This window comes from Monodelphis domestica, chromosome 2 (genome assembly GCF_027887165.1).
Source record: "Monodelphis domestica isolate mMonDom1 chromosome 2, mMonDom1.pri, whole genome shotgun sequence".
Classification (NCBI taxonomy): Eukaryota; Metazoa; Chordata; class Mammalia; order Didelphimorphia; family Didelphidae; genus Monodelphis; species Monodelphis domestica.
The window spans coordinates 371,655,122-371,682,003 of record NC_077228.1 but is presented as its reverse complement, the minus strand read 5'-3'; the positions used below and the strand labels follow the sequence as shown (position 1 = coordinate 371,682,003).

Here is a 26,882-nt window from a genome sequence, read left to right as displayed (position 1 = left end):
TACTGCTTTGGCTGCATCCTATAGGTTTTGAAAGAATGTCTCATCATTGTCATTTTCTTCAATGAAGTTATTTCTTTATGTTCTTTAACAGGTTTGGGAGAATTGTATTGTTTAATTTCCAATTAATTTTTAATTTACCTCTCCATGTGCCCTTATTAATTATTATTTTCATTGCATTGTGATCTGAGAAGGTTGCATTTATTATTTCTGCTCTTTTGTACTTGTTTAATGTTTTTATGCCCTAATACATGGTCAGTTTTTGTGAATGTATCATGTGCTGCTGAAATGAAGGTTAATTCCTTTTTGTCTCTATTTATTTTTCTCCACATGTCTACTAACTCTAATTTTTCTAACATTTCACTCAGTACTCTTACCTCTTTCTTATTTTTTGGTTTGATTTATCTAATTCAGTAGAGGAAGGTTCAGGTCTCCCACTAGTACAGTTTTTCTATCTAGTTCATCCTTGAGCTCCACTAGTTTCTCCTTTAGAAATTTGGATGCTCTGCCACTTGGTGCATATATGCTGAGTACTGATATTTCCTCATTGTCTATGCTGCCTTTTATCAGGATGTAATTATCTTCCCTATCTCTTTTAACTAGATTTATTTTTACTTTGGCTTTGTCAGATATCATGATTGCGACTCCTGCCTTCTTTTTATCGGTTGATGCCCAATAGATTTGACTCCATCCTCTTACTTTCACCCTATGCGTATCTACCTTCCTCATGTGTGTTTCTTGTAGAAAGCATATGGAAGGGTTTTGGATTCTAATCCACTCTGCTATTTGCTTGCATTCTATGGGTGAGTTCATTCCATTCACATTCAGAGTTATGATTACTAGCTGTGTATTTCCCAGCATTTCGATTTCTCCTCCTGGTCCTGCATTTTCTTCTTTCACTATTTCCTTCTACACCAATGTTTGTTTATAATCAGTCCCCCTCGTTCCCACACTTATTTTACTTCCCTTTCTACCCCCCTCCCTTCTTATTCCCCCCCTTATTTTCCCTGTAGTCTTTTTAAAAATGCACCCCACCCTCTCCCACCCTTGTACTGCTTCCCTCCCCACCAGTCTGTTTGTTACCCTTTTACTCCCCTATAGGGCGCAAATCTATTCTCTGCCCCAATGGATTGGATTGTTCTTCCCTCTTTGGGTCAGTTTCAAGTCACATAGGAGTTGAGTATTTCCTATCTGCAACCTCTTTACCCTTCCAGTGTATCAATGTTCACCCCCCTCCTGCCATGAGCTTCTTTGTGACATATAAATTTACCCCCATTTGTTTCTTTTCCCATTTCTTTTAGTATTAACCTCTTTTTTTAGCTCTAGTTGTATATATATATATATATATATATGTATATATATACACACGTATATGTATTTATGCATACATATATCCATATACCTATTTATGTCTTGTCCTTTCTTCCTATACAGTTTGTCACTGTTCCTTCTAAGTATAATTCTTCTAGCTGCCGAGGTGATAGCAACAGTTTTTAAGAGTTACCAATGACCTCTTTTCTTATAGGGATACATATCATTTTAACTTATTGAGTCTCTTAAAGAAGTTTTTTTGTTGTTGTTGTTTTGTTTTATTTTTCTTTCCCCCCCTTTTTTAATTACCTTTTGAGGATTCTCTTGAGTTCTATGCTTGGACATCAAATTTTCTGTTCAGGTCTGGTCTTTTCTTTACGAATGCTTGGAATTCTTCTATTGTGTTGAATGACCATACTTTCCCCTGTAAGAATATAGTCAGTTTTGCTGGGTAGTTGATTCTTGGTTGTAGACCTAGTTCCCTTGCTTTCCAGAATATCATATTCCATGCCTTTCGGTCCTTCAGTGTGGATGCAGCCAGATCCTGTGTTATCCTCACTGTGGTTCCGTGGTATCTGAATGACTTCTTTTTGGCAGCTTGTAATATCTTTTCTTTGGTCTGATAGTTTTTGAATTTGGATAAAACATTCCTGGGTGTTGTCAGTTGGGGATTAAGTACAGGAGGGGATCTGTGGATTCTTTCAATCTCTACTTTACTCTCTTGTTCTAGGATATCAGGGCAGTTTTCCTGAATAATTTCCTGTAGTATTATGTCCAGGCTTTTTCTTTTGTCATGGTCTTCTGGTAGACCAATAATTCTTAAATTGTCTCTCCTGGAATGATTTTCTAAATCATCTGTTTTGTGAATGAGATGCTTCACATTTTCCTCAATTTTTTCATATTTTTCATTTTGTTTTATGGTGTCCTGCTGCCTTGTGAGGTCACTTAATTCTAGTTGTATTCTGGTTCTTAAAGACTGAATTTCATCCCTGGCTTTTTGGTCATCATTTTCTTCTGATCTGATTTTCTTTGAAGGTCGTCTTTCATCCTCTTTACCTCGTCTTTCATCTCCTTTGCCTCATCTTTCATCTTCTTTGTCTCATCTTTCATCTCCTTTGCCTCATTTTCCAGCTGGTTGATTTTGGCTTTCAAGACGCTATTTTCTCGTTTTAGTTCAAGTGCTTCTGTTTCCAGATGACTTATCTTAGTTTTTAAGTTCTTTTCCCAATTGTCTTCAGCCTCTCTAAATTGTGTTTTGAATTACATTTTGAGTTCTTCCAAAGCCTGTATCCAATTTGCTGGGATTTCTGATTTATCGTTTGCTGATCCCTCTCCCTGTTCCATTTGCTGAATAGAAGCTGTCTATTGTAATTTCTTTCTTCTTTTTCTGTTGTTTGCTCATATTTACCCCTTCTTTGATCCCCGTATTTATCTGTGCTCTTACTTCTCTCATTCTTTTTTTGGTTTTGGTGGCTTCTGTCAGTCTCCCCTCTTGGGGCTTTGACAGAGGATCTCTCATGCAGTCTGTGGGGGAGGGTTGTTAGAGTTTGAGGTTCCCTGTCCTCTGGAGGCTTTTGATTGGATTAAAGCTCAGCAGTCCCTGAGGGAGGGGTGTTTGAGCCTGGGCTTTCCTTAGTTCTGAAGACTTTTGATGGGATTAAGTTCAGCTGGGTTGGGCTGGGTGTGCTCTGAGTCCAAAACCTCCTAGAATGCTGCAGCAATATGGAGGATATCCATGGCTCTGACCAGGCTGCCAACTCTACGCTCCCTCTCCAACTCCTTCCCCGCAGTCTACGTTCAATGCTTTGAGCTTGGCACGGCCCTGCCCACAAGTTAAACCCTCCAGACCAGCTCCTTTGCCCGCCCCAAGGTTCTTGCTGCCTCTGGGGGCTTAGTACTCTCGGTGGGTGGGGTGAGGGGTCCTGAGACCTTCCTTCTGCCTTCCTCTTAAACCCAAGTGTTCTCAGATTCTGGCTTTGGGGGGGTGTACCTTTTGAATTGAGTCCAGCAGGAGAATTCCTTGGCTCTGTCTTGTTAGATTTGATTTTCAGTCCCCTAGGAGCATTCAGTTTGTGATTGGTAAGGAAGGGTTTTCAGAGGTCTGAACTTCTGCACCTTCTGGGTCGTCATCTTGACTCCGCCCCTCAACAAGTATTTATTAAGGAATTATAACTTCCTAGTCCCTTTGTTAGATAGTGTGAATAGAAGTACAATGAAAAAAAAATCCCTAGGTTACATTCTGATGGTCCTCTTCGAAATAGACAATTCAAATCCTACCTCTTTCATGAAATTTTCTTCTACTACCCTAGCCCTTAGTGTTCCATATATAGTTTTGTGATTATTTCCTAGAATTTAACATACTTTACCTTCATTTTTCTTTTTCTGTGTATGTTCTGTTTCCCTAACTGAATTAAAAATCCTTTCAGGGCAGGGAATCTGTTTTATGCCTTATTAGTATAGTGCCTCACACTATGGATTTCAGGAAATATTTGATGAAGATAATAATGAGGAAGAGCTTCAGGTTTTTGCCCATAGACTCTAGATTTAAAACCATTCAGATCCTTTTTAAGCCCAAATGATCCAAATAGCACAATTCCTCAAGTATTACTACATGTTAGATTAAGTGTATATTTCTCTTCATTCAAATATGCCTTTGATGATTAAACATGCTTTAGCTTATATTTACTCCCAACCATAAATTGTGTAAAAGCAGAGGTATTTTTTATCTCCATATGGATAAGAAGCCAGGGGCTGTTCACAAGTAGATATAAAACCAGAAAGACAAGGATATTCAGCATAGTGGATTTTATAAATCAACTATATTATTAAGAAAAATATATGTTACATCGCTTTCAAATTTATTATCTTTGATCAACCTGAAAGCATCTTAATTGTATTAAGAACTATTTAAGTGGGCAGGTAAGTGGTTCAGCTGGGCCTAGAGATAGAAGATCCTGGGTTCAAATCTGAATTCAGGCACTTTCTAACTCTATGATTCTTTTTTTTAAACCCTTACCTTCCATCTGTGAATTGTTTCTAAGGCAGAAGAGCGGTAAAGGGTAGGCAAGGGGAGTTAAGTGACTTGCCCAGGGTAATACAGCCAGGAAAAATCTGAGGCCAGATTTGAACCTAGGAACTCCCATCTCAAGGCCTGGCTCTCAGTCCACTGAGTCACCCAGCTGACCCCCTAACTCTATGATTCTATGCAAGTCACTTAATCCCCTTTGCCTAGCCCTTAGTAAACTCTTCTGCCTTAGGGTCAATATTGATCCTAAGACAGAAGATAAAGATTTAAAAAAGAAAAAAGACCTAGTTAATATGGAACATGACCATAAGTCTTATTAACTTCAACTCAGCTGGACTTTTCAGAACATATTTCTGGTGGGGGCAGCTGGGTAGCTTAGCGGATTGAGAGTCAGGCCCAGAGATGGGAAGCCCTGGGTTCACATCTGACCTCAGATACTTCCTAGCTGTGTGACCCTGGGCAAGTCATTTAACCCCCATTGCCTAGCCCTTACCACTCTTCTGCCTTGGATCCAATACACAGTATTGATTCCAAGATGGAAGATAAGGGTTTAAAAAATAAAAAGAACATATTTCTGATGTTTAGTTATATCAACAACAGAAATTTAACATGCATTTTTAATATATTTGTAGAAAGTGCTCTGCTAGGTGCTTGTGGACAAATATGACATTATCCCTCATCACAGAGACCTCCCAATCTAGGTTTGCTTTTCAAATAAAATAATTTGGACCCATTTACAGTCTAAAATCAATATAGCAGATCTGCATTACTGAAACTATTCTTGAGAGACAATTGTGCCATACCTTATCTCCCCTAATAGGCACTTTTTTATAGTATCATAATTTTAGCACTGAAAGAGACCTTGGAGCTAATCTAATCAAATCGCATGTATTTAACACATGAGGAAAAGAAGAATCAGAAAGGTTATGTGACTTGGCCATAGGTTTACCCATATAGTAAGTGTCAGATTTGAACTAGGGTCTCCCTGATTCTGACATAATTCTACCAATCTATCTTTCATAACTAGATACAACATATAGTTGTAGTTCAAGCAAATATTATCCAGAAGGTCCAACCCCTTTATGTATACCTTTAAAGCTTGTATCTTCAAAGTTAAAGAAGATAGAATAACCAGCGGCAATGACCTAACCTCACTGGTTTGTTTTTTTTTTTCCAAAATAAATATATTCAAAACAGATATTTCACAACAGAAATTTAATATTTGAACCACAGAACCTGAAAGACCTGAAAGATGATTTTCAGTATTTTGAAGTAAAGCAGTTATTGGTCAAGGTCTCTTAAAAGATGATTTATAATGGAGTTGGTGCATTATTAGAAGACTTGATCAAAAGGAAGTCTAAGAAAATACAAGGAACCTGGATTTTCTTTAACCATTTTGTGCATTTAAGAACAAAAGATACCAACACATAGACTGGATAAAAAAACAATAACAAGGTATTTGATTCCATGTATTGCTTAGTCAATGTATATAACAAATATTAGCATGGATTTTAAAGTGGATGTAACCTAGTCCAGTCTCCTGAGATCCATAAAAGTTAAATGACTTGCCTAAGATTATTTATATATATATATAGTTAAAATATGAAAGCCAGAATATGACCTGAGCTCCCCTGATTCCATATTAGTTATTCTTTAACTCTCTAACTACCCTTTAAATATATTTCAGAAAAATATTTTTCATCTCCCAATTCCTGGTCAGCCATCTTCATTGCCTTGAATAGCTTTGCCTCCTTGTTACATATTCTATTTCTTAATTGCTAAATCTAATGGCCTTTTATTAATCTTCCTCCTTCTTGACCTTCCTACCTTTGATTCTATCAGTCACACTTTTAGAATCTCTCTTCTCTCTAGGTTTTGGGTCACCTCTTTTTTCCTGGTTCTCCTCCTACTCCTACTCTCTGACTCCTCCTTCTCAATCTCCTTCGTTGGCTCTTCATCCAGTTCACTTCTGATTATGATTGGTGTCTTCCAGAGCCCTGAATTCTCCCTCTCTACTCTTTAGCTTGGCAATCTCATCAGTTCCCATGCATTCAATGATCATTTCTATGCTGAAGATTTGCAGATCTGCTTGTCAGACTTTAAGAACTCTGCTCACCTCCAGTCTTATATCTCCAGCTATCTTTTGGACATCTCAAACTGGATTTCTCTTTGACATCTTAAACTCAGCACCTCAAAACTTAACTCATTTTCTGTTCCTTTCACCCCCAAAGAACCACCTGTTTCTGACTTCCTAATTAATAAATAGGGTATCTTTAATCTCCCAAACACCCAGAACCAAAACCTAGGGATCATCCTTGTTGGTTCCCTGTTTTCTTATACCCCATCTCTAATCTGTTGCCAAAACCTGTCAGTTTTACCTTCACAACATTTCTCATATATGCCCCTTTCTGTCTTCTGACACGGCCACCATCCTGGTACAAGCCCTACCCTCACTACCCCCAGTCCTAGACTAAGGCAATAGCCTACTGGTCAGTGGCTCGCCCAAGTCTCTCTACACTCCAGTACATCTTCCACTCAAATGTCAAAGTGATTTTCTTAAAGTGCAGGTCTAACTGTGTCACCTCCCCAGTAGGATTAAATATAAAATCCTTTGGTCTTCTAAGTCTTTCAGAACTTGCACCTTCTATATCTTGTTGCAGCTTACACCATACACAACACCCCCACACCCCCTCCAAACCAAGTATTCTTTGTTCCAGTAATACTGCCCTCCTTGCTCTTCTTTGAATAAGATACCCCATATCATGACTCTGGGCATTTTCACTGGCAAGTGTGATAGGCTGCCAAGGCCGAGTTTCCCCCAAACTTGAGGAGGGAGGGAAAGGGTTTAGATGGAGACAGGGACCCCTTCTCCCCACTTTACTTTTCCCATTCTTCCTTCCGTGCCTGTTATTCCGTTTGTATTACCTGATTGAGTTAACATTAAAGTTATCTGTTCCCCAAGCTGAGTGTGAGTGAACGGATCAAGGGAGACCCTTTTGGTCTCGAGTAGTGGAGGGGGGACAAGAGGGACAAGAGTGAATTGGGGAGAGCAGCTTTAGCTAAGGAGGGAAGGCAGAAGGGGGGAAAAATCTTCAAACCCCTTCTCCTCTCTCTGAGCCAACCCATTACATCTGCTGTCTCCCCTGAACCCCTTTTTGTGGAAAGGGGGTTCTCCTCTCTTTCCTCCTCTCTCCATACCAAAAAGCCCAACCCTCCCTATCGGGGTACATCCCTTCTCTTTCTTTTATTTTTTTTTTTAAACACAAGCCCCCATATACCACAGGAAGCCTTTCCTGATCTCCCTTAATTCAGTGCTTTCTCTGCTGAATATCTCAGATTTATCTAGTTTATTTGTATATACACAGTCATTTGCATGTTGACTCCCCTACTAGATGGGGAGTTCCTTGACCTGCTATCTTTTACTTTCTCTCTATCCTCAGTTCTTTTTTTTTAATGTTTTTCTTCTTTGACCTAAATCATCTCCCTCTCTGTCTCTGTCTCTCTTATACACACCTTTTTTTAAACCCTTATCTTCCATCTTAGAATCAATACTGCATATTGGTTCCAAGGTGGAAGAGCAGTAAGGTTTAGGCAATTGGGATTAAGTGGCTTGCCTGGGGTCATACAGCTCGGAAGTATCTGAGACCAGATTTGAACATGAGGCTTTCTGTCTCCAGGCCTGGATGTATCCATTCAGTCACCTAGATGTTCCAGGCATTCACAGTTCTTAAGATAAGTTATTGACACTTATATTAAATATTCCTGGCAATAAATAAATAAATATTCCTTGCATGTGCCTAATAAATGTTTATTGACTGTTTGGCGGACGTATCTACTTTGCTCTAGATTCTTTGAACTGTCCATTTGGAGGCAGTTACCTTGCTTCTCTACCTTTGTATAACTATTTTTTTATTTCTTTATTATTTTTTTTAAAACCCTTGCCTTCCATCTTAGAATCAATACTAGTATTGGTTGACCTAAATCATATCCCCCTCTCTGTCTCTTTCTTACATATATCTTTTTTTTTAATGCTCATCTTCCATCCTAAAATCAATATTCTGTATTGGTTCTAAGGCAGAAGAATGGTAAGGGCTAGGCAATTGGGTTTAAGTGACTGCCTAGAATCACACAGCTAAGAAGTGTCTGAGGCCAGATTTGAACCTAGGACTTTCTATCTCCAAGCCTGGCTCTTTATCCACTGAGCCATCTAGCTGACCCCCCTTGTGCAATTTCTTGAATGATATACTTCGTGTCATTCCCTTGGTTTCCTTGTTTCATGCCAAATTTAGCTTGTATTTTGGAGGTATAGATCAAAAACTTTATTAGCTTAGTTTGTCTAATAACATAAAAGAAAGCACAAAAACATGGAAAAGGTGAATGCACTTAAAATATAAATAAAGCAGCTACAGATTAGCCAAGGCCTGAGAAAGAAGGAGAGAAATTGGTCAGTATTAATGAGAGCAACAAAGAGGAAATTCAGAGAAGCATAGAACCAAAGGAGCAAATAAATGGTTTTCTTTCTACCCCTCCTTTTATGCTGTGCTGATCATTATCATAGCTTAGAATCAGTCAAGCCTTCCTGGCAGTAGTATTCATGTGGTTCCCATGTACCACAGCATTTTGATCTTAAGATTTTGTACTCACTCACTGTCTTCCTCTCTCTGGCAGAAACAGCCTGGAGAGAAGAACTTAAATATGATTTCCACTTATCCAGTCAAATTCTGACTCCCCTTCCTAGATTTCACCTGAATGACAGACCCAAAATTTGCCACTAAACAATGTCAAGTTAACTAAAACCAGAATTTTAGAAAGATGTGAAAAGTAATGAGAAAGCCCCGGGAAGTAAAAATGGAACTAGGCCCTTTGGAGGACTATAAATAAAATTTTTATGCGGAATTTCGTTCCAGTTTTTACAAACAAAAATTAGAGACACTGAATGTACGATAGAATTTTAAATTTTGCTGCTTGACTTCTTCAAGACCTTGAGCATGTATATAAATATCAGTTGTTTTGTGTCACCCTGGGCAAGTCATTTAACCCAGTTTGCCTAGCCCTTGTACTTTTGTCTTAGAATTGTAACTAGGACAGAAAGTAAGAATTTTAAAGAAAAATTTCAATTCGTTTGTAGTAACGATGGATAAATATGCTTATTTTGTTAAATAGTTGTGGTAGAAACTCATTTTGCCCTTCTACCTCCAAATATGGACACATCATGACATACATATTTCCTTTGCCTTCTCAAAGTAGAAAGAATAACTGTGGTTCAGGAGGGTCAGGTGCAATAGAGGACACAATGGGCTAGATTAGAAGCAGAGTGTCCGAAGTAATATAGGCTTAGAGCACCAGGACCTATATGAGTATTGGGTATGCTTGGATAATACTCAGAGACTCAAGGCCAAAGGAAACAAAAGTGTCATCTCTTTTTTACATGAAAGCCATTCAGATTTGAGTACAGTTGTCATCTATCTAATTCTGCTCTTTTCTGAGCTCAACATTCTCACATTCTGCAACTATTCTGTGACAAAGCTAAAGAACATAGCATTATCCAGACAATATTTCTCTATCTTGGCCATTCACTTTTGTACTGTTCTCTGCATTTACTCTAGACCCTTCACTATTCTCATTGTGCCCTGGTTCCATTTTGTCAACACCTGTTTTGAAAAGTAGTACCTATGGAGGCAGCTAGGTGGTTTAGTGGATAGAGAGCCAGGCCTAGAGATGAGAGACTCTGAGTTAAAATATGGCCTCAGACTCATCCTAGCTGTGGCCCTGAGCAAGTCACCTAATCCCATCTGTTTAGCCTTTTCTACTCTTCTACCCTGGAACCAATTTTTAGAATTGATTTCTAAAATGGAAGGGGGAGAAAGAAGAGGAAGGAAGGAAGGAAGGAAGGAAGGAAGGAAGGAAGGAAGGAAGGAAGGAAGGAAGGAAGGAAGGAAGGAAGGAAGGAAGGAAGGAAGGAAGGAAGGAAGGAAGGAAGGAAGGAAGGAAGGAAGGAAGGAAGGAAGGAAGGAAGAAGGAAGGAAGGAAGGAAGGAAGGAAGGAAGGAAGGAAGGAAGGAAGGAAGGAAGGAAGGGAGGGAGGGAGGGAGGGAGGGAGGGAGGAAGGAAGGGAGGGATGGAGGGAGGGAGGGAGGGAGTAATTACCCTAAATTTTAAATACAATACTACAGATGTGGTCCAACCAGCATATTGAATCAGGAACCCTAGCCTCCATGTTTCTAGATTCATATAATTAATGTAGCCTACAGTTAAATTGAAGAAAGTAGCAAGGCAGTGAATAGAGTGCCAGGCCTAGAGTCGGGAACCTAGAGTCATCTTCCAGAGTTCACATCTGGCCTCAGATGTTTACTAATTGTTTAACCCTGGACAAATAACTTAATCCTGTTTATCTCACTTACCTCATTTATAAAATGAGCTAGAGAAGGAAATGGCAAACCACTCCATATCTTTGCCAAGAAAGCTCCAAATGGGGTAAAACTCTGACATGATTGAAACAAGTGAACAGCAACAATTCAATTAGCTATTTTTAGGAGTCATGCCACACTTATGATTACTTGTTAACTGTATTCTGCTATATATTATAACTACTAGTAAACCATATCTACTAAATATGACCATCTTTTTTTACATGAATTGCTATTAACCCATATTACTTGTATCTTATCCTTAAAATAATTAACATTTATTAGGTATCTGTGGTATTCAGAACATTATGCTAATAATGACAGCTAAGTAGTACAGTAGAGAGGGCACTGGACCAGGATTCAGGAAGACCAAAATTCGAAAGTGGTCTCAGATTACTTATTAACAGTAAAATCCAGGACAAGTTACTTAACCTGTGTCTGCCTCAGGTTTCTCAGTTGTAAAATTGGAATAATTATAGTACCTACCTCTCTGGATTTTTGTGAGGACCAAATAAGATATTTGTGAAGCACTTACAGTGCTAGGCTCATAGTAGGCACTTAATAAATGTCTGTTAATTTTCTTCCTTCCTAAATGCTGAAGTGGGAGATGAAGTTTAAATAAGACATAATCCCTAACCTCCAGTAGTTTAAAGTCTTGTAGCAGGATACCAACATAGATAATTAGTATATAAAGTATTATATAAATACATTAGATCAATCAATCAGCAAGCATTTATTATAAAATAAAGTGCTGAATGAGTCAGAGGGGCATTATCTTTATTGATCAAGGAGATTGAAGCAAGCTTCCTGTAGGAAATAGCCAAGATATACTTAAAAGGTATGAATTCAACAGGCAAAGAGATGGAGAGAAAGGTGTTCTGGGCATGAGGAATGCTATAAACAAAGGCATGGCGATATGAGAGTGCAGGGTATGTTAGAGACAGATTAGTCTAGGTAAGCTGGAGAAGAGTAATGTCTCTTTGTGACATCAGATTATGGAAGGCCTTGAATGCTAGCTAGCTAATGGAGTTTAAATTTTACTTCATAGATAATAGATGTATTTTGTGACACAATCCCTCATTTTCTGTGCAATATATACATCCCTCTTTTCAATGTTGATAGGGTTTTTTTGGTCTATTTGTTTTTCATTTTTTAATTCAGGACCAAAGAACACTGAATTTAGCTCTCCTTCCCTGCTTTATGTTATTTATTAAACATGTCTCCCAAGTCTCTATATATGTGCCTCTGATTAAATTATTAAATAGAATCATACATATTATAGAACTCTATAGCAACAGAGATTTTTCTTCTAAGTTGACATCAGTCCAGTAATTGATACTCTTTTGGTTATGGTCATTGAACTGCCTATAAATCCACCTAAGCATATTATCTGGAACATTTCTCTAAGTTATTCATTTTTACCATACTATACCTTTTCCACTTTGTATATCCATCGCATTCATCTTTGGTTACCTACATATTCTTCTTGCCGTTCTCTGAATTTTCTTTAAAATTTTACAGCTCCCAGTTTGATTATATTGATTTCTTAAACATTATTTCCTTTTTCTTTCCTATTGGAATCACTTATAATTTTTTTTTCAGGATTTCATTTTTAATGAATCATCTTCATTAAATTAAATCATCTTCATCATAGCCATGGAGTCATGTTATGTCTTTGAACTTTTTGATATCTCTATCTATAAGTTCATAGCTTTCCTTTACTTATATATCACTTATTGTTCAATTATTTCTGTCATGTTCATCTCTTTATTATCCCATTTGGAGTTTTCTTGGCAAAGATCCATTTCCTTCTCCAAGTTATTTTACAGATGAGGAAATTGAGGTAGTCAAGGTTAAGTGACTTGCTCAGGGAACAGCTCATAAATGTTTGAGGCTGAATTTGAATTCGGGCTTCCTAACTCCAGGTCCAGCACTATATTCGGTGCTCCTTCAAGCTGCCCTTTTAGATATCACTAGCTTTATTCTTTTACACCAAGCAATTCTTTCTTATTAATTAGTTTTAAATCCAGAGTAGTAACACTGAATACCTCATTTAAAAAAAATATTTTCTACTCTTGAGGATATTAAAAAGAAATGTGAAGGGCTTCTAGGTATCTCAGTGAATAGAGAGCCAGGCTTGGAGACAGAAAGTCCTGGGTACAAATTCAGACTCAGACACTTCTTAGCTGTTTGACCCTGGGCAAATTACTTGACCCCAGGCGCTTAGTTCTTACTGCTCTTCTGACTTAGAACCAATACTTAGTACTGATTCTGAGACAGAAAGTAAAGGCTTAAAAAGAAAAGAAATGTGCTGCACGTGGTTATGGTAGTTCCCAAAGAAGAGTTTCGAAAAGATTCTGAGCAGAAATAGTATTATTAGAATAAATATAGAAATAATCAGTGTGACTAGGACAAACAGTACTAAATTCTGAGTTCTTACACAATTGTTTTTAGAAATAAGTCACATTACTTAATTATAACTTGCATAAATACAACTTTCACGTATTTTGCTTTGAAGAATATATTACATAGTTTGGAGAGCATTTTGTTATTCTAACAAATTGTTTTCACTAACATTGACATTACATTCCTGCACTTTTAATTAATGTAAACATTGGACTTTTGTGATGAATATGAATAAAAAATTACAATCATAATTTATAGAAAAATAACTCCTGTTGACTTATTACTAATTTGCTTAAGTAGCTATCTTTTGTAGCTGATTGATTTATTGACTAATTGATATATACAATAGAAAGCCTTTAGGTAATAGTCTATCTGCTTTAAACTGATACCTGGTTCTTCTTCCATCTTTCTTCTGAAGTTCTACTACTTGTTTAGTTACCTTTTCTTTTCTTAGATAACATTTCCCATGTTATATTTAACTGTGATAAATAGTCTGCAAAAGGCATCTATTTCTGCAGCATTTATCCTTTGATAAAGATGAGCAGTAATGAATCATTGTTACACACGAGCAGTTTCACTTTAAGAGAATAAATGTGAGAGCCCTCTTGCTGGATATCCATGCACTTTTCTACTTTTTAGTATCTTTAATGTCTGCAGGATGCAGATTGTCCAACACCTGTGCTATTTGAAAAGCTCCCTGTGGCTTTGCATATTGAAATGTGATTTGGTGATAGTGTTTGTAAGTGAGTTTCCTTTTGAATTGAATTTGTTACTTCAAAAAACCTCCTGAAATGTCTTTTCATATTTCATTTGGTTCTGACTGACTTTTCAGTAGCAGTGCTAAGGTTTCTTGATGTTGTTTATTCTAATTAAAATCTGGTTTGGCAATTCGTTACCTCCTGAGCTGAGAGAATATATTAGGGTTTTTAGACTCTTTGGCCAAAATGCTTTTAAAAATACCCTTTGTGGGGTAGCTAGGGGAACTCAGTGAATAGAAAGCTAGGCCTGAAGAGGGGAGGTCCTGGATTCAAATTTAGATTCAGATAACTTCTTAGCTGTATGATCCTGGGCAAGTCACTTAACCTCAATTGCTTAGCTTTTATTGGTCTTCTGCCTTGCAACCAGTATTTAGTAATGATTCTAAGATGGAAGGTAAAGGCTTTAAAAAATACCCTTTGCCTCTACTCTCACCCCCTCCAACCATGTAATTTACTATTACATAGTGATGATTGTAATAATCAGTCACCTCTCTGGAGCACAATGTAGTTCCATTTTGAATTCTTTTTCTTCTCCATACAACTGAATAGCCCAACTCTTTTACTCTCATTTTGGCTTGGAACTGTAATTCAGCGTGATAATTGGATTTGAGATTTTATTTTCCTCCTTTTATTTCTAAAAAATAATTCCTTTAATGAGGAAATGTGCATTTATTAAAAAAAAAACTTCATAGTTGTATTGATGTATTGTGTCAACAGTGAAAGGGAAATATACTGTGTGAAAAGTCTTGATTTAAATATTTTATTTGCTTTATAGACGTGCTTGTGGCTCTTTGGTTATTTGATTTGATTGGATCCAGTTTAATTTAATGAGACATTTCATATTTTACTCCATGCCTGGTGCCTTTCTCTTCCAGGGAAAAGTCCTCGCCTTTTAGTTTTTCACCTTGCCTCATCCGTGCTGCAAATGAAGCCTGCCAGGCTTCCCATTTCAGTCTATCAGTGCTTCTTGTGATTCAGTCAGAAGGGTCACTATGGAGTGACATCTCCCTCCTTCATTGGGGCCGCAGTTCTATTTAACATGCAGCTTCCACATCACTCTTAGCCCCCATCTGTTTGAGAAACAAGAGAAAAATCCAACTTCAGCCACTCAGGAGTAATGCAAAGGCCTGGCACTAGGTAACCAGACCCACACAAACCTCTGTCACTATCTTCTTCCTAGTCCCCTAATATGAACAAATACAAAATCTGCCCTGCTTCCTCATTCTTCTTGTCCCCCCCCAACCCGCCAGATCCTGCCCCAAAATCCGTATCTTGAATCAAACTCCCATAGATTTTCAGATATTGTTCAGAACAATGTGAACAATTGTCAGCTGGACTACCATATCTCCCAGGAAGTTTGTGCATAGAGCAGTTTCTGTAGCTGAATTATGAACCCCCAAAGAAAGGGCCTGTAATGAAAATGGCAAGACCACTGTGTTCTTTGTAATCAGTTCTTTAATACTCCACCTGCTGTACCATGGAGACATCCTGTAATTACTGGAGCAGAGAGCTGAACTCTCCTACGGAGGCAGCCCTGAAAGAATGAGCACTATGGGATGCTGGATGACAGACTCTAATATATAATGGGGGAGGGGAAGGACAGATATTTGGGAGAAGTATGACACTCGATCTGATGTATTTGTGTAACCTTTTCATGTAGAGCGAGGCTGAAGTCAAAAGGGAGATTTTTGGTTTCCTTCATTAAAAGCTTATTAAATGAAGAAATAGGACAGTCGTTTTGCCTCAGTAGATGAGGGTCAGAGAGGCGGGTCTGATCTCCTCAGGATATTAATGTCTGCCTTCAGCTGGGGGAAATGAGCCGTCACTTGAGTTAGCGGCAGCTTTATGTGCTCATCACTAGGGATTCCCATATGTCCTGGGATCTGCAGCAGTAAAAAATGGCAGAGCTCAGTTGTAGAGAGCAGAGGGCTCTCATTGGTATTCATGTCAGGTAACTCAGCTCAATCTGCCCAGAGCAAGTCTGTTTAATGTTGATCAGCTGTCCATCTGATAAACTGAATTGATATGGGCATTCCCTCCAAGGGCTGCCCTGACAATGACAGCCAGAGCATCTAGATGTCTTGTTAGTCTTTTTCTGTAGACTCAAGTATTTTTAACCCTTTTTTAAGACTACAAGACACAGAAGTAATCTTAGTGACACTGGGATGGTTGTCTAGGTGAGCTGTTATTCTCTGGCAGAAAATCTCTTATTTCAAACCTTGCTCCCCACAGAGCAGTCACATCTCTTGCTGATTAATTCTCTTTCCTCCCCCCATTGCAAGCAAGCACCCCTCCCATAAAATTGATTGTCCTGCAGGGGAGTTGTTTATATTGGAGGAAGTCAAACATTTGTTAAAAAGCAGTTCCAAATAGTATATGTCTGATTATTTTATTTTAAATATACTAGTCTTTAAGATAGTCTTCTGACTGTCTTGTCTTTTTGTCTGCCAAAGGGACAGAGTAATACAAGCATCTTTTTGGGTTAGCTAATTTATTGTACACAGCAATGTCCATATGGCCCCCTTTCTTTCCCCTTTGTCTGCCTTTTGGGGCATTGTTGCCCCTGCTCAAAGTAGCTCACCTATTTGTAGATCAGTGCAAGGGTGTCAGTAGGAGATGCATTTACAGAATGTATCAATGCTGAACCCACCTCCTTAGAAAGAAGCATAGAGAGCTTAATCTGTGAAGCTATAATTTAGCTTTAAAATTTATCATCCATACATAAAAATGCCAGAAGCTTTAAACTGTGACATTACAGTTGTGTGTGTGTGTGTGTGTGTGTGTGAGAGAGAGAGAGAGAGAGAGAGAGAGAGAGAGAGAGAGAAGACTTTTTCTGCAGCTCTGCTTAAAAGATTTTTGTCCTTTCTTCACTACGTCAAAGCTGTTTATTTGCACATGGCAAGATTCTAACACAGTCCCAGGTGTTTCATCTCCTTAAAATTAGACTAGCTTCTAAGCATCATTTATTTCTCAAACACTTTCTTCTTTAAATCTTCTTCCTCTTTATTATATACTCAGCCTAGGAGGTCAGGTGAGCTATCACCAGAAAACTGTGGTTCAGAGACCACAGTTGTGCATTGATTGCCTAGTAACTATTGTTAGGGCTGGAAATGAGATTACACAATGTGTTTGTTGGTTTGGTTTTATGATCAATTCTCTTTGCTTTAGAACATTGTGACCTGGGCACTGCTTAGAAATGAACATTTCGTCCCAACTGCCAATTTGCCATTTTTGTTTTCAGGGGTTGATATTTTTCTTCATTTGGTCAGATTCACATAATAAAATATAAGAGTGGATTGAGAAGAATGATTTGGGAAGCTGCTGTCATTTTACACTTAAATTTGAAAGTGTAATTTTAAAGGAGACAAGATGTCAACATGAATAAATGGCAAAATTAAGGAAGCTTTTTAATGGTTTTATGCTCTTTTTATGGAGGACTTAAATTGACTAGAATCTCCTGAGACCTCATTCCTATGGTATCCTTATGAAAATAAAATTTGGATTTATTTGAATACAAGATTGATGCTGTGAAGAAAGGTCTTCTTAACTGACATGACACTGCAACTGAATATTTAGTTAAAATATTTTTAATACTTTTCTCTTTTAATGAGGAAGACTGGTTCAAACTAAATTAGCATTTAGAATACTCTAAATAAACAAGTTTAATCCTCTTTTATCTGTTCCTTTCTACATTGCTGCCCAACCCATCATTTAATTAAGAGTCTATAGTTAAATTCTGTTTTATATCAGTTTACAAAATCACATCATGGTTATTTATGACATTTTTATCTCCTCTCTCAGGGTTCTATTCAAGTTTTATTAGTTTATTATTGTTTCCCACCCCTTCCCATACCAGCTCTAACACCCACCCCAAGTAGTCAAAAAAGTACCAGAAGACTAAAAAGATCCCTTTATATGCATTCTACCAATTACAGATTAATTCATGTCAACTTGCTTTTCTTTTGAAATGCAAATAGATGGGATAGAACTTATTAGTCATTCACACCTTAGTATTGGTTATTTTCATCAAATCCATCTCTAATTGATAGTGAAATGGATTTTTAATGGGAAATAAGGAAGAAGCAGAAACAGCGGGAGATAATGGCAGCAGAGATGCTATAGAGGTCAAATTATAGCGACCTTTTTGCCCTCCTGACTTGCTAAAGCTCCTCTCTCTCCATATTTATTATGACTATTTTTTATTTCCTCAGCCAGATAATCTATAACATGTCTCTTAATAATTCCAAGAATCTCTTTGTGGAGGGTCAGAATGTTTTAAATGCTCAGATGAGAGATGAATGAGGTTGGTGGTAAAAAAGAAAGTTACAGAAGGGTGGATTTGAGTTTTTACTAGATTTCAGTTCTCTAAACAGATAACTATCTGTTAAGCTCTTGATTATATTAAGCCTTGAATTGAGATATGTATGAGATATATAGTATGCCTTTGCTAGGAATTTGTACATAGATCCCCAAAAGTAATGTTGCTATTATAACTATCTCTTTCACAATGATACTGAATCAGGTTTTGGGGGATGAAAACTGCCATATTAAATGTCATTGGTTGGCCATATGCTTTATAAGTTATTTTATGAAAGTAATTGTCTGGATTTTTAAGATAGTGTTTCATGTTATATTATATTATGAAAAAGAATACTAAAGTTTTCATGATCCCTCTCAAATCTGAATATTCAAATAAGTACCTTCTTTTTTGGTAGGGTAGACAAGATCTAGTGTAATTGTTGGCTTTGGAATGAGGAGAAAACTGGATTCAAATTTTATATCTAAAAATGCTTAATAGTTATATGACCTGGGCAATCTATTTGACCTTTCTGGTCCTCAGTTTTCTTATCTTTAAAATGGGGATGATAAAACCTTTAAGATTTACTTCTCAGGGTTTTGGAGGGGATTAAAAGGGATGATGTATATAAAGCATTTTGCTAGCTTTTATTATTAATCCTTTGTGAGGTTGCATTACTTACTCCCTAATCCTCCCCCTAACCCTGATAAATTTCATTACAACAGTTTCAAAGTAGAATTCCGCAATATCCTCCTATCTTGGGCTACCGGATGGTTTATAAAATTATCAGCTTCTTAAATTGTAGAATTAAGTTAAACCAATCAGTTTTGTTATAGAATTTTATGAGATCATTTCAGGAACCAAGAATTGAGTATAAAAATCTTGACTATTTATGTATAGTATGATTTTCATTTTACACCTAAAGTCTCGATTTTTGATATAGAAAAATATTGGGAGAATTTATAGGAAACAGAGAGATCAAACACATGTGAAATTATTAAACATTGCATTATTAATTCATGGAAGTAACTGAGGTCCTTAAGTGCCCCCTGTGGAAAATTTTGGGGAGAAATGATTAGATTCAAGTTTTTATCATGAAATATGCTGATATCTTATTCTAATTACTTGATCAAAATGAAATTCGTTTGTATTGTTTCTAGAAATGAATTATACACAAGGAGAAATTCCTACGAATATATGAAAGAAAGAAAGAAAGAAAGAAAGAAAGAAAGAAAGAAAGAAAGAAAGAAAGAAAGAAAGAAAGAAAGAAAGAAAGAAAGAAAACTGGTGTAATAAAGAAAACCTAATGCTTCTACAAAGGTTATAAGCAAAAGTGATAGGTATTAGAGATAGACTCATGAAAGAGAAATATATCCTGTTGTGATCCTGACAGCTGAGAGCTCAGACCTGGACACAGTGGTGGCAAGTTAATGTAGATTTTTAAGTATGACCACCATGCTCTTTCCTTTGTTGAAAAGTAGTTGTCAGAACCCAGTAGAACCATGTACACCACTACAATAATGTTTAAATGAAAACAGCAGTAAAATACCTGAGAATTCAGTGTTTGCAACGTCAGATCTTGGTGGTAGAGAACCAGAGATGAAATCAATTTCTCTAATATCAGTAGAGAGGCAATAAATAATAGGTGTGAATTGATGCTTATCAGTGTTTCTCAATCTTTTTTTGCTCATGGTATTCTTTGCCTTAAGGAATCATGGCATACCTAACATTTAATTTGACAACAATAAATTATTGCCAGACAAGTGAGGACCTAGAACCATTACTGGTACCTGAGATTCCACTTCTCCTTTCTTAGCCCATCTCCAACCTTTTTCTTTCCTTATTCCCCTAGAATTCATAGTGGAGGAGATAGCAAAGAGAATTAATGTTGCGAATCTCCTGTTGTCAAGCAAAGATAAGAAGGCAAAAAATTGAATCTGAGGGAAGGAGAATTTGAGAATTAGAAGAACTTCAGTCCAACACATACACAAAAGAATCCCTACTATGATATACTCATTAAATGATGGTCTAGTTTGTGCTTGAAGACCTCCTGGTAAGGGGAAGCCACCACTTCTTGAGGCAGCCCTTTCCAATTTGGGGCTGCTCTAATTGTTAGGATTTTTTTCCTAACATCAAACCTATTAGCCTCTTTAAAATTTCTCATGTTCCTGGTTCTGCCTTCTGACACCAAAGAGAACAAGTCTAACTACTCATCCATATGACAGCCATTCAGATACTTGAAGACAGTTATCATGTTCCCCCTGAGCCTTCTTTTCTCCAATCTATGTCCAGTTCTTTTAACTCATTCTCATATATCTTGGACTTAACTCCTTTTGACATCCTGGTTGCCCTCATCTGGATGCTCTCTATCAATTCTGTCTATTTCCTTCTTAAATTTTAATGCCTCTAACTGAATTCAATACTTTAGATGAGATCTCACAGGAGGCATAGTACATTTGGACTGTCACCTCTCTAGTCCTAAACATTATGACTTTCTGAATACAGTCCAATATTGCATTTGCTTTTTTTAAATCTACCACACACACAGCTGACTGATATTGAGCATACAGTCCACAAAAATCTTCAGATTTTCAGAACATCTGCTTTCTATCCATTCCTCCCTCATCTAATGCTTATGAAGTTGGTCTTTTGTACCCAAGGGCAAGATTTTATATTTCATCTTAAAATTTTAATCTTGTTTGTTTTAGCCCAGTGCCCTTAAGATCCTTTCAGATCCTGACTCCACCATGTAATGTGTGAGCTGCCTTCCCAAGTTCTATGTCACCTACAGGTTTAATGAGAATACCATCAATGCCTCTATTTGAGTAAGAGTTTAAAATATCCAGTAGCACAGAGCCAGCTACTCATCCTGGGGTACTGTACTAGGGACCTCCAGCAATTTTGACCTTGAACCAACCATTAACAACTACATTTTGGTTCCTGCCATCCAACTAGTACTAAGTCCCTCTGATTATATTCTTGATTCCTCTATCTACCTATAATAACAACATGGAATATTTCCATCTAAAACTTTACTGAAATCTAAGTAAACTATATCTCTAGCATGTATTTCCCTACTATGAGTTTAATAATTCTGTCAAAAAAGGAAATGGGGTTAAAACAGTATAACTTATTCTTGATGAATTAGTGCTGGTTCTTTGTAATTGTTGTTTCATTTTCTATATATTCACCAATTATCTCTTTAATGATCTGTTTGAGAACTATGTCAGGAATTGAAATCAAACTCACTGGCTTAGAGTTTGCATGAAATGTTATTTATAGGATCATGCCACATTCACATTCATCTTGTTACCTGGCCTTGCTTACAGTTTCTGCATATTTCTTTTTTTAAATCTAATTTGATTGGTAAGTTCCCCATGAATTCACATTAGTCTCTTCAGACAAATCCTATTTCTCCTCCTCACCAGACTTTTTTCTCTGTATTTCTCAGAATTCTCTCTGTAATTCTCAGAATTTCATTCTTGAACAACTCATCCCACCCAGTTTCTCTTGAAGGATCAGTCCCTGGCATACTATCTGTCTTTCCCTGAACTCTTAGAAGTCTGTTTTCCTGAAATCTCTGGTATGTGTCAGACTATACATAGATTTCTTCTCTTCTCTTTTAGATGACAGAGTCACATCCCCCAGGTTCCCATCATTGCCACCACAGCAACCAGTTCCTCCCTAAGTGAGAATAAGATTCAGAATAGAATTTTCCTTTGTCCATTCCTCCTACCTTTTGAAGGATTAAATTATCACTTAGGCAAGACAAGAAGTTATTAGCTGTTCTTCTTTTGACAGAGAGCCTCCTGCACATGTCTGGATAATTGAAATCCTCCATCACTACTTTATCTTGCTTCTGTGTGGGGTTTGGGATGTTTCCCAAACTCCTTTTTTATTTCCTGTTTCTTTGTAGGTGGTCTGTAAGTATATTCTACAAGACAATATTGTTTCTGTTTCTGCTTCCTGAATCCAAATTAAGTATTTTTTTCTACTATCTAGTTGAGAAACTACAATACAGACAGGAAGAAAATGTTTATACAAGTGAGGCATGGAGTATCCACTTCAGAAAACAGCTTGTTGACCACTTTGGTTAAAATATGGTATTTGAGGGCAGCTAGGTGGCACAGTGGATTGAGAATCAGGCCTAGAGATGGGAGGTCTTGGATTCAAAACTGGCCTCAGACACTTCCTAGCAATATGATGCTGGGTATGTCACTTAACCCTTATTATCTAACCCTTACTACTCTTCTGCCTTGGAACCAATACTTAGTATTTATTCCAAGATGTAAGGGTGTGTGTGTGTGTGTGTGTGTGTGTGTGTGTGTGTGTGTGTGTGTGTGTGTGTATACACATATATATATTCTTCTTCAAGACTTCAAAGTCTTTGAAGAAGAAACATAGGCAATAAGATAAGAAGAAAGATTGATTAAATTCAGACTGTGGTCTTTAAATATCAAAGTGGAAATTTTGTATTTTATTCTAGGCATAATATAAAATCACTGAAGGCATTTGAGGAAAAGAGTTACATAGTAAGATCTATATATGCCTTAAGGAGATTATTTTGACAACTGTGTGAAGGGTAGACTGGAGAAAATTAAGATGTTTGATAAGTATTTTCAATTAGTTCTAGTGTGCTCTCTTGTCCTTATAAGCCCACTTTATCATACAACTAGAATGTAAGCTCCTTGAATTCTGTTTGATTTTTTTTACTTTGTATCCTCAGGCCTATCAGAAAGCTGGATACCCAGAAGGTGCTCAAAAAATACTTGATGAATTAAAAGAAGAGCTCTTATTCAGTATAGTTCTCACTTGTTGTTTATTCAGACATTAGTCTACACTAAGACTTTCCCCTTTCCTATGAGTAGCCATTGTTTAGGATTTTGTTAACATCTTTTTTTTATAATTAAAATTTATTTATTTGTTTGTTAGTTACATTTAAGTACCCAATTAATTACTTTTCTCCCTTCCTCCCATTAGATACGGCATCATTTGACAAAAAGATATATGTATATATATAGAACTATGTTAACTTATCTCTATTTACCAATTCTTTCTCTGGAAGTGAACATATCTCTTGAAAAAAATCAGGCACAATGCTCTTCCATCAACTAAGGGAATAATTTATTCCATAGTAGACTTCAAAGAGAATTTGTTAAAAAAAAAATCTCATGGAAAAGACCATATAATGTAACCCTTTCTTCCCCTCTCATGTATTTTATAGATAAGTCACACTTATATTCCATCTTATATATTTTGAAAGAGAATAAATGAACCAGAAATATAGCTTTTCCTTTTAAAAGCCAAGTTATTTAATGTATTATTCTGTTAATTATATTTAAGTATTAGTGTATTCTTTCTATGGGCTTGTTATTATAATCTTCTTTCCATGAGTATATTACCATAATCTTCTTTCCATTTTTTACAAAGAAGAATGGCCTCTTTTTTTCTTCTTTATTTACCATTCCAACAAATACCATCCTACTTCAGGCTTTCTTTAGGACTATGGCAATGTCTCCCTATTCTCTTTCTTTCTCATCGATCCTTCTTAACTTCTGCTAGGATATTCTTAAACAAGCAGTGTTGCAATTGAATGGTTCTCCTTCTGAAAACCCTCTAATGACTTCCCACTGACTAAAATCCAGGTTCTCTACCCTGTCATGTAAGGCCTTCAATAATCCAAAATTACTTTTCCAATTATCTCCTATGAGAAAATGCCTTGAACCTTGTTCTAACTGTATGACTTGTCATTCTGATTATGCTTTGTCCTTTTCTACTTTACTGGCTTTTAAAATTCTATTTCTTCCACTTAGAGCTTTCTAGCTTTTCTTCTCTACTTCTACATTTCAGAATTCCACTTCTCTACCTCCACATTTCAAAAATCCACCATCCTTCAAAGCCCAGGTCAAAGGCTACCTTCTCTAATGTCTTTCTGGATCACCTTGAATGAAAGTGATTTGTCCATTTTTAAAGTCTAATAGCAGTTCTTACCATTCTTATGGCACTTAGTACTTATGTTCCATTAGAGTTATTATTGATTTATGTCTTATTTTCCCTATGAGATTGGAGACTTCTTGAGAGTAAGAATTATATTTTATTTATCTCTAACAAAATCTTTAACATAACACTTTGCACATAGAAGTAGCTCAATGGACATGTGGTCAAAAGATCTATAGTCAGTTTGAATCTAGTCTCTGTCACCTCTTGGTGACTTTGAGCAAGTCTTTAATTACTCCAAATCTCAGTTTATCTTTCTATAAATTGGGAGTACTAAAGTTTGTTCCCTTTGTGTCAAAGGGTTGTTGTGAAGAAAATACCTTGTAAACAAATATGCTATATTCATGTGTGTCTATTATTGTTATAGTGTTAGATTTAAGAACAATGATGATAATGATTATCATGAAGTTAGTGAAAAATTAGTTTGAAGCTTTGAAACTACCAGAGGATGATAGATTAATAACAAAATACTTGAATACTGCTATTGTTATCTTTGTACTCTCCCTATTGGGAGTTCTAGTAGTCCACAGAGGAATGAGGTGGCAGGAGGAGGGGGCCAGCGGCTGTTAGCTTAAAGGCCTATCCATCAGGGTTTGGGGCTCTATTAGTAGATCATGATCTGTTGGTTGGAGACTTTTGCTTAAAAGCTTTGTGGAAAATGAATAATCAAAAGCATCTTTTATTGTTAACTTCAGTCTGATTTTCATGGTAGAATTATACTCTGATTTTTCTATCCCAAACTTCTAAAACAAGTCTTACTTTTATGTTTTAGTCAAAGAAGTCTGGCAGAGATCACAGAACTTATCCACACCGCTTTCCTTGTGCATCGTGGGATAGTAAATTTAAGTGAATTGAATTCGTCTGATGGTCCACTGAAAGACATGCGGTTCGGAAATAAAATAGCAATCCTGAGTGGAGACTTTCTTCTGGCAAGTGCCTGCACAGGACTAGCTCAGTTGCAGAACACTAAGGTAAAGAGGGGGGAAAGAACATATACGGTTATGTTATTTTCATTGTACACTTAGATAACAATTATCTAATCACTAGCTCTTTAACCTGTAAAAATAGGAATTGCCTGGATATGTCTATATTGACTAATGCATAACCTGACAGTAAGTAGATGCTGACTAAATGTTTGTTTTTGATGGTGTGCCGAGCTGTTGATAAAAAAGCACCACTGATAAGGGTTGCTGCCATTTAAGAAGTGATCGAGTCATTGATTATGAGAAGGGAAAATATATGAGGCCTTTGACATTTTGATTTGTATTTATATAAAAAACAGAATAGTAAAAAGCATTAGGCTCCCATATATCTCAAGCTAATTCCATCCTCAGTTATGGTTAATTCCCTTCATTGAATGCTCCCTCCATATTGTCATTTCCCTGATTTTGGGGACAGTTTTGTGCTTAACCTTCTTGTATATCCATTTGCACTGTAGTTCACATGGGAGATCCATATTCTCAATTCCTATTCTTGCTCTTAAAGACAGTTCTTCCTTTCTACTACTGCATGAATTTTATGTTTAGAATTCAAGGAAATATTTGTGTTCTTTGGACTCTGCATACCCAGGGTTTGGGGGTGAGAAATGCTCCATGCTATTCTTTCACAATAACTGATAAAATTTACATGAGACTTCTTTCCCCTCAAATAAAATGATTTTCATTTTTTTCCTTAGCATTCTCTTCTTTTATTTACCTAGTCACTAATTTAACTTATTTTAACCTTTTCTTAGGCAAAGAGCAGCATATAGTTAAGGTATTAATTGTTGTTAATATTAAATAATATAATATTGTATTATAAGAATTGGACATTAATGACTTGCTTTAAATCAATTTAAAGCTTTGTAAGGTGATATATGATATGTTCTTTTCACTCAGTTATTACTTTGTGTTATTCAAATGTATTCCTCCATCCTCTTTTTTTTAAGTGTTTGAATTTATGAGAATTAAATGCTTTATTTCCCTTAAAAATCAAACCAGCTTCCTAGCCTCTGAAATTCACTCCATATTTTATATTCAAAACCATTGCTATAAATGTTCTCAGAGTCTAAGACCTCCACCATCTGCTCCATTAGGCACTGGCTTTCAGTATCACTTCTTGATTTAAAAAAAAAAGTAATTTTTAACATTTCAAATCAGCTGCACAGCTAGAAACTTCTTGAAGTCAATGATCGGCCATTTCTTTCCCTATCAGTAAACCTCTCTCACCTGTGTGCTCCCTGCATAGGTTTTGCACTCACAGAACTCATTTCATCAATCTTTCAGTGAGGAGGTATTTTTCCTTTTTACTTCATGGCATGTTTTCACTTAATTTGATGATTATATGTTGTAGCTTTTATTCTCAGCAATTTTCTCTTTTCCCTATCCTACACACAGATATTTGATTTTTAGAGTTTCTATCTTTATTCTTTAAGGGGTCATTGAAATCTCCACAGGTCAGTTTCAAAAGACTCTTCATTGACTCATATTGTTTAAAATACCTGTAGTACTATGTTCAGTGTTCTGTGGTTGAGCTTCTGTAAATCTCAGCTTTTGATGTATCACTGTTTTAACCACAGTAGATGACTTCTAAATGATGTGGATCGTCTTTGAAAGTGAAAGGATTATAGGTTGATACCAGTGTGCTTAGCATCCAGAGAAATCTATTTGAAGAATATCTTCCATGTACTGAAAAGGTTCCTTTCAT

At 36.6% G+C, this 26,882-nt stretch overlaps 1 protein-coding gene across 1 annotated transcript in view; it reads left to right on the top strand.

The window, feature by feature from the left end:
- The window catches only part of PDSS2 (decaprenyl diphosphate synthase subunit 2), a 344,618-nt gene that overhangs the window by 190,172 nt on the left and 127,564 nt on the right, over positions 1 to 26,882 (top strand). Inside the window, exon 3 of the mRNA XM_056818636.1 lies at positions 24,970 to 25,168. Within this exon, the coding sequence (XP_056674614.1) occupies positions 24,970 to 25,168 (199 nt within the window). The remainder of the gene's footprint in view (positions 1 to 24,969; positions 25,169 to 26,882) is intronic.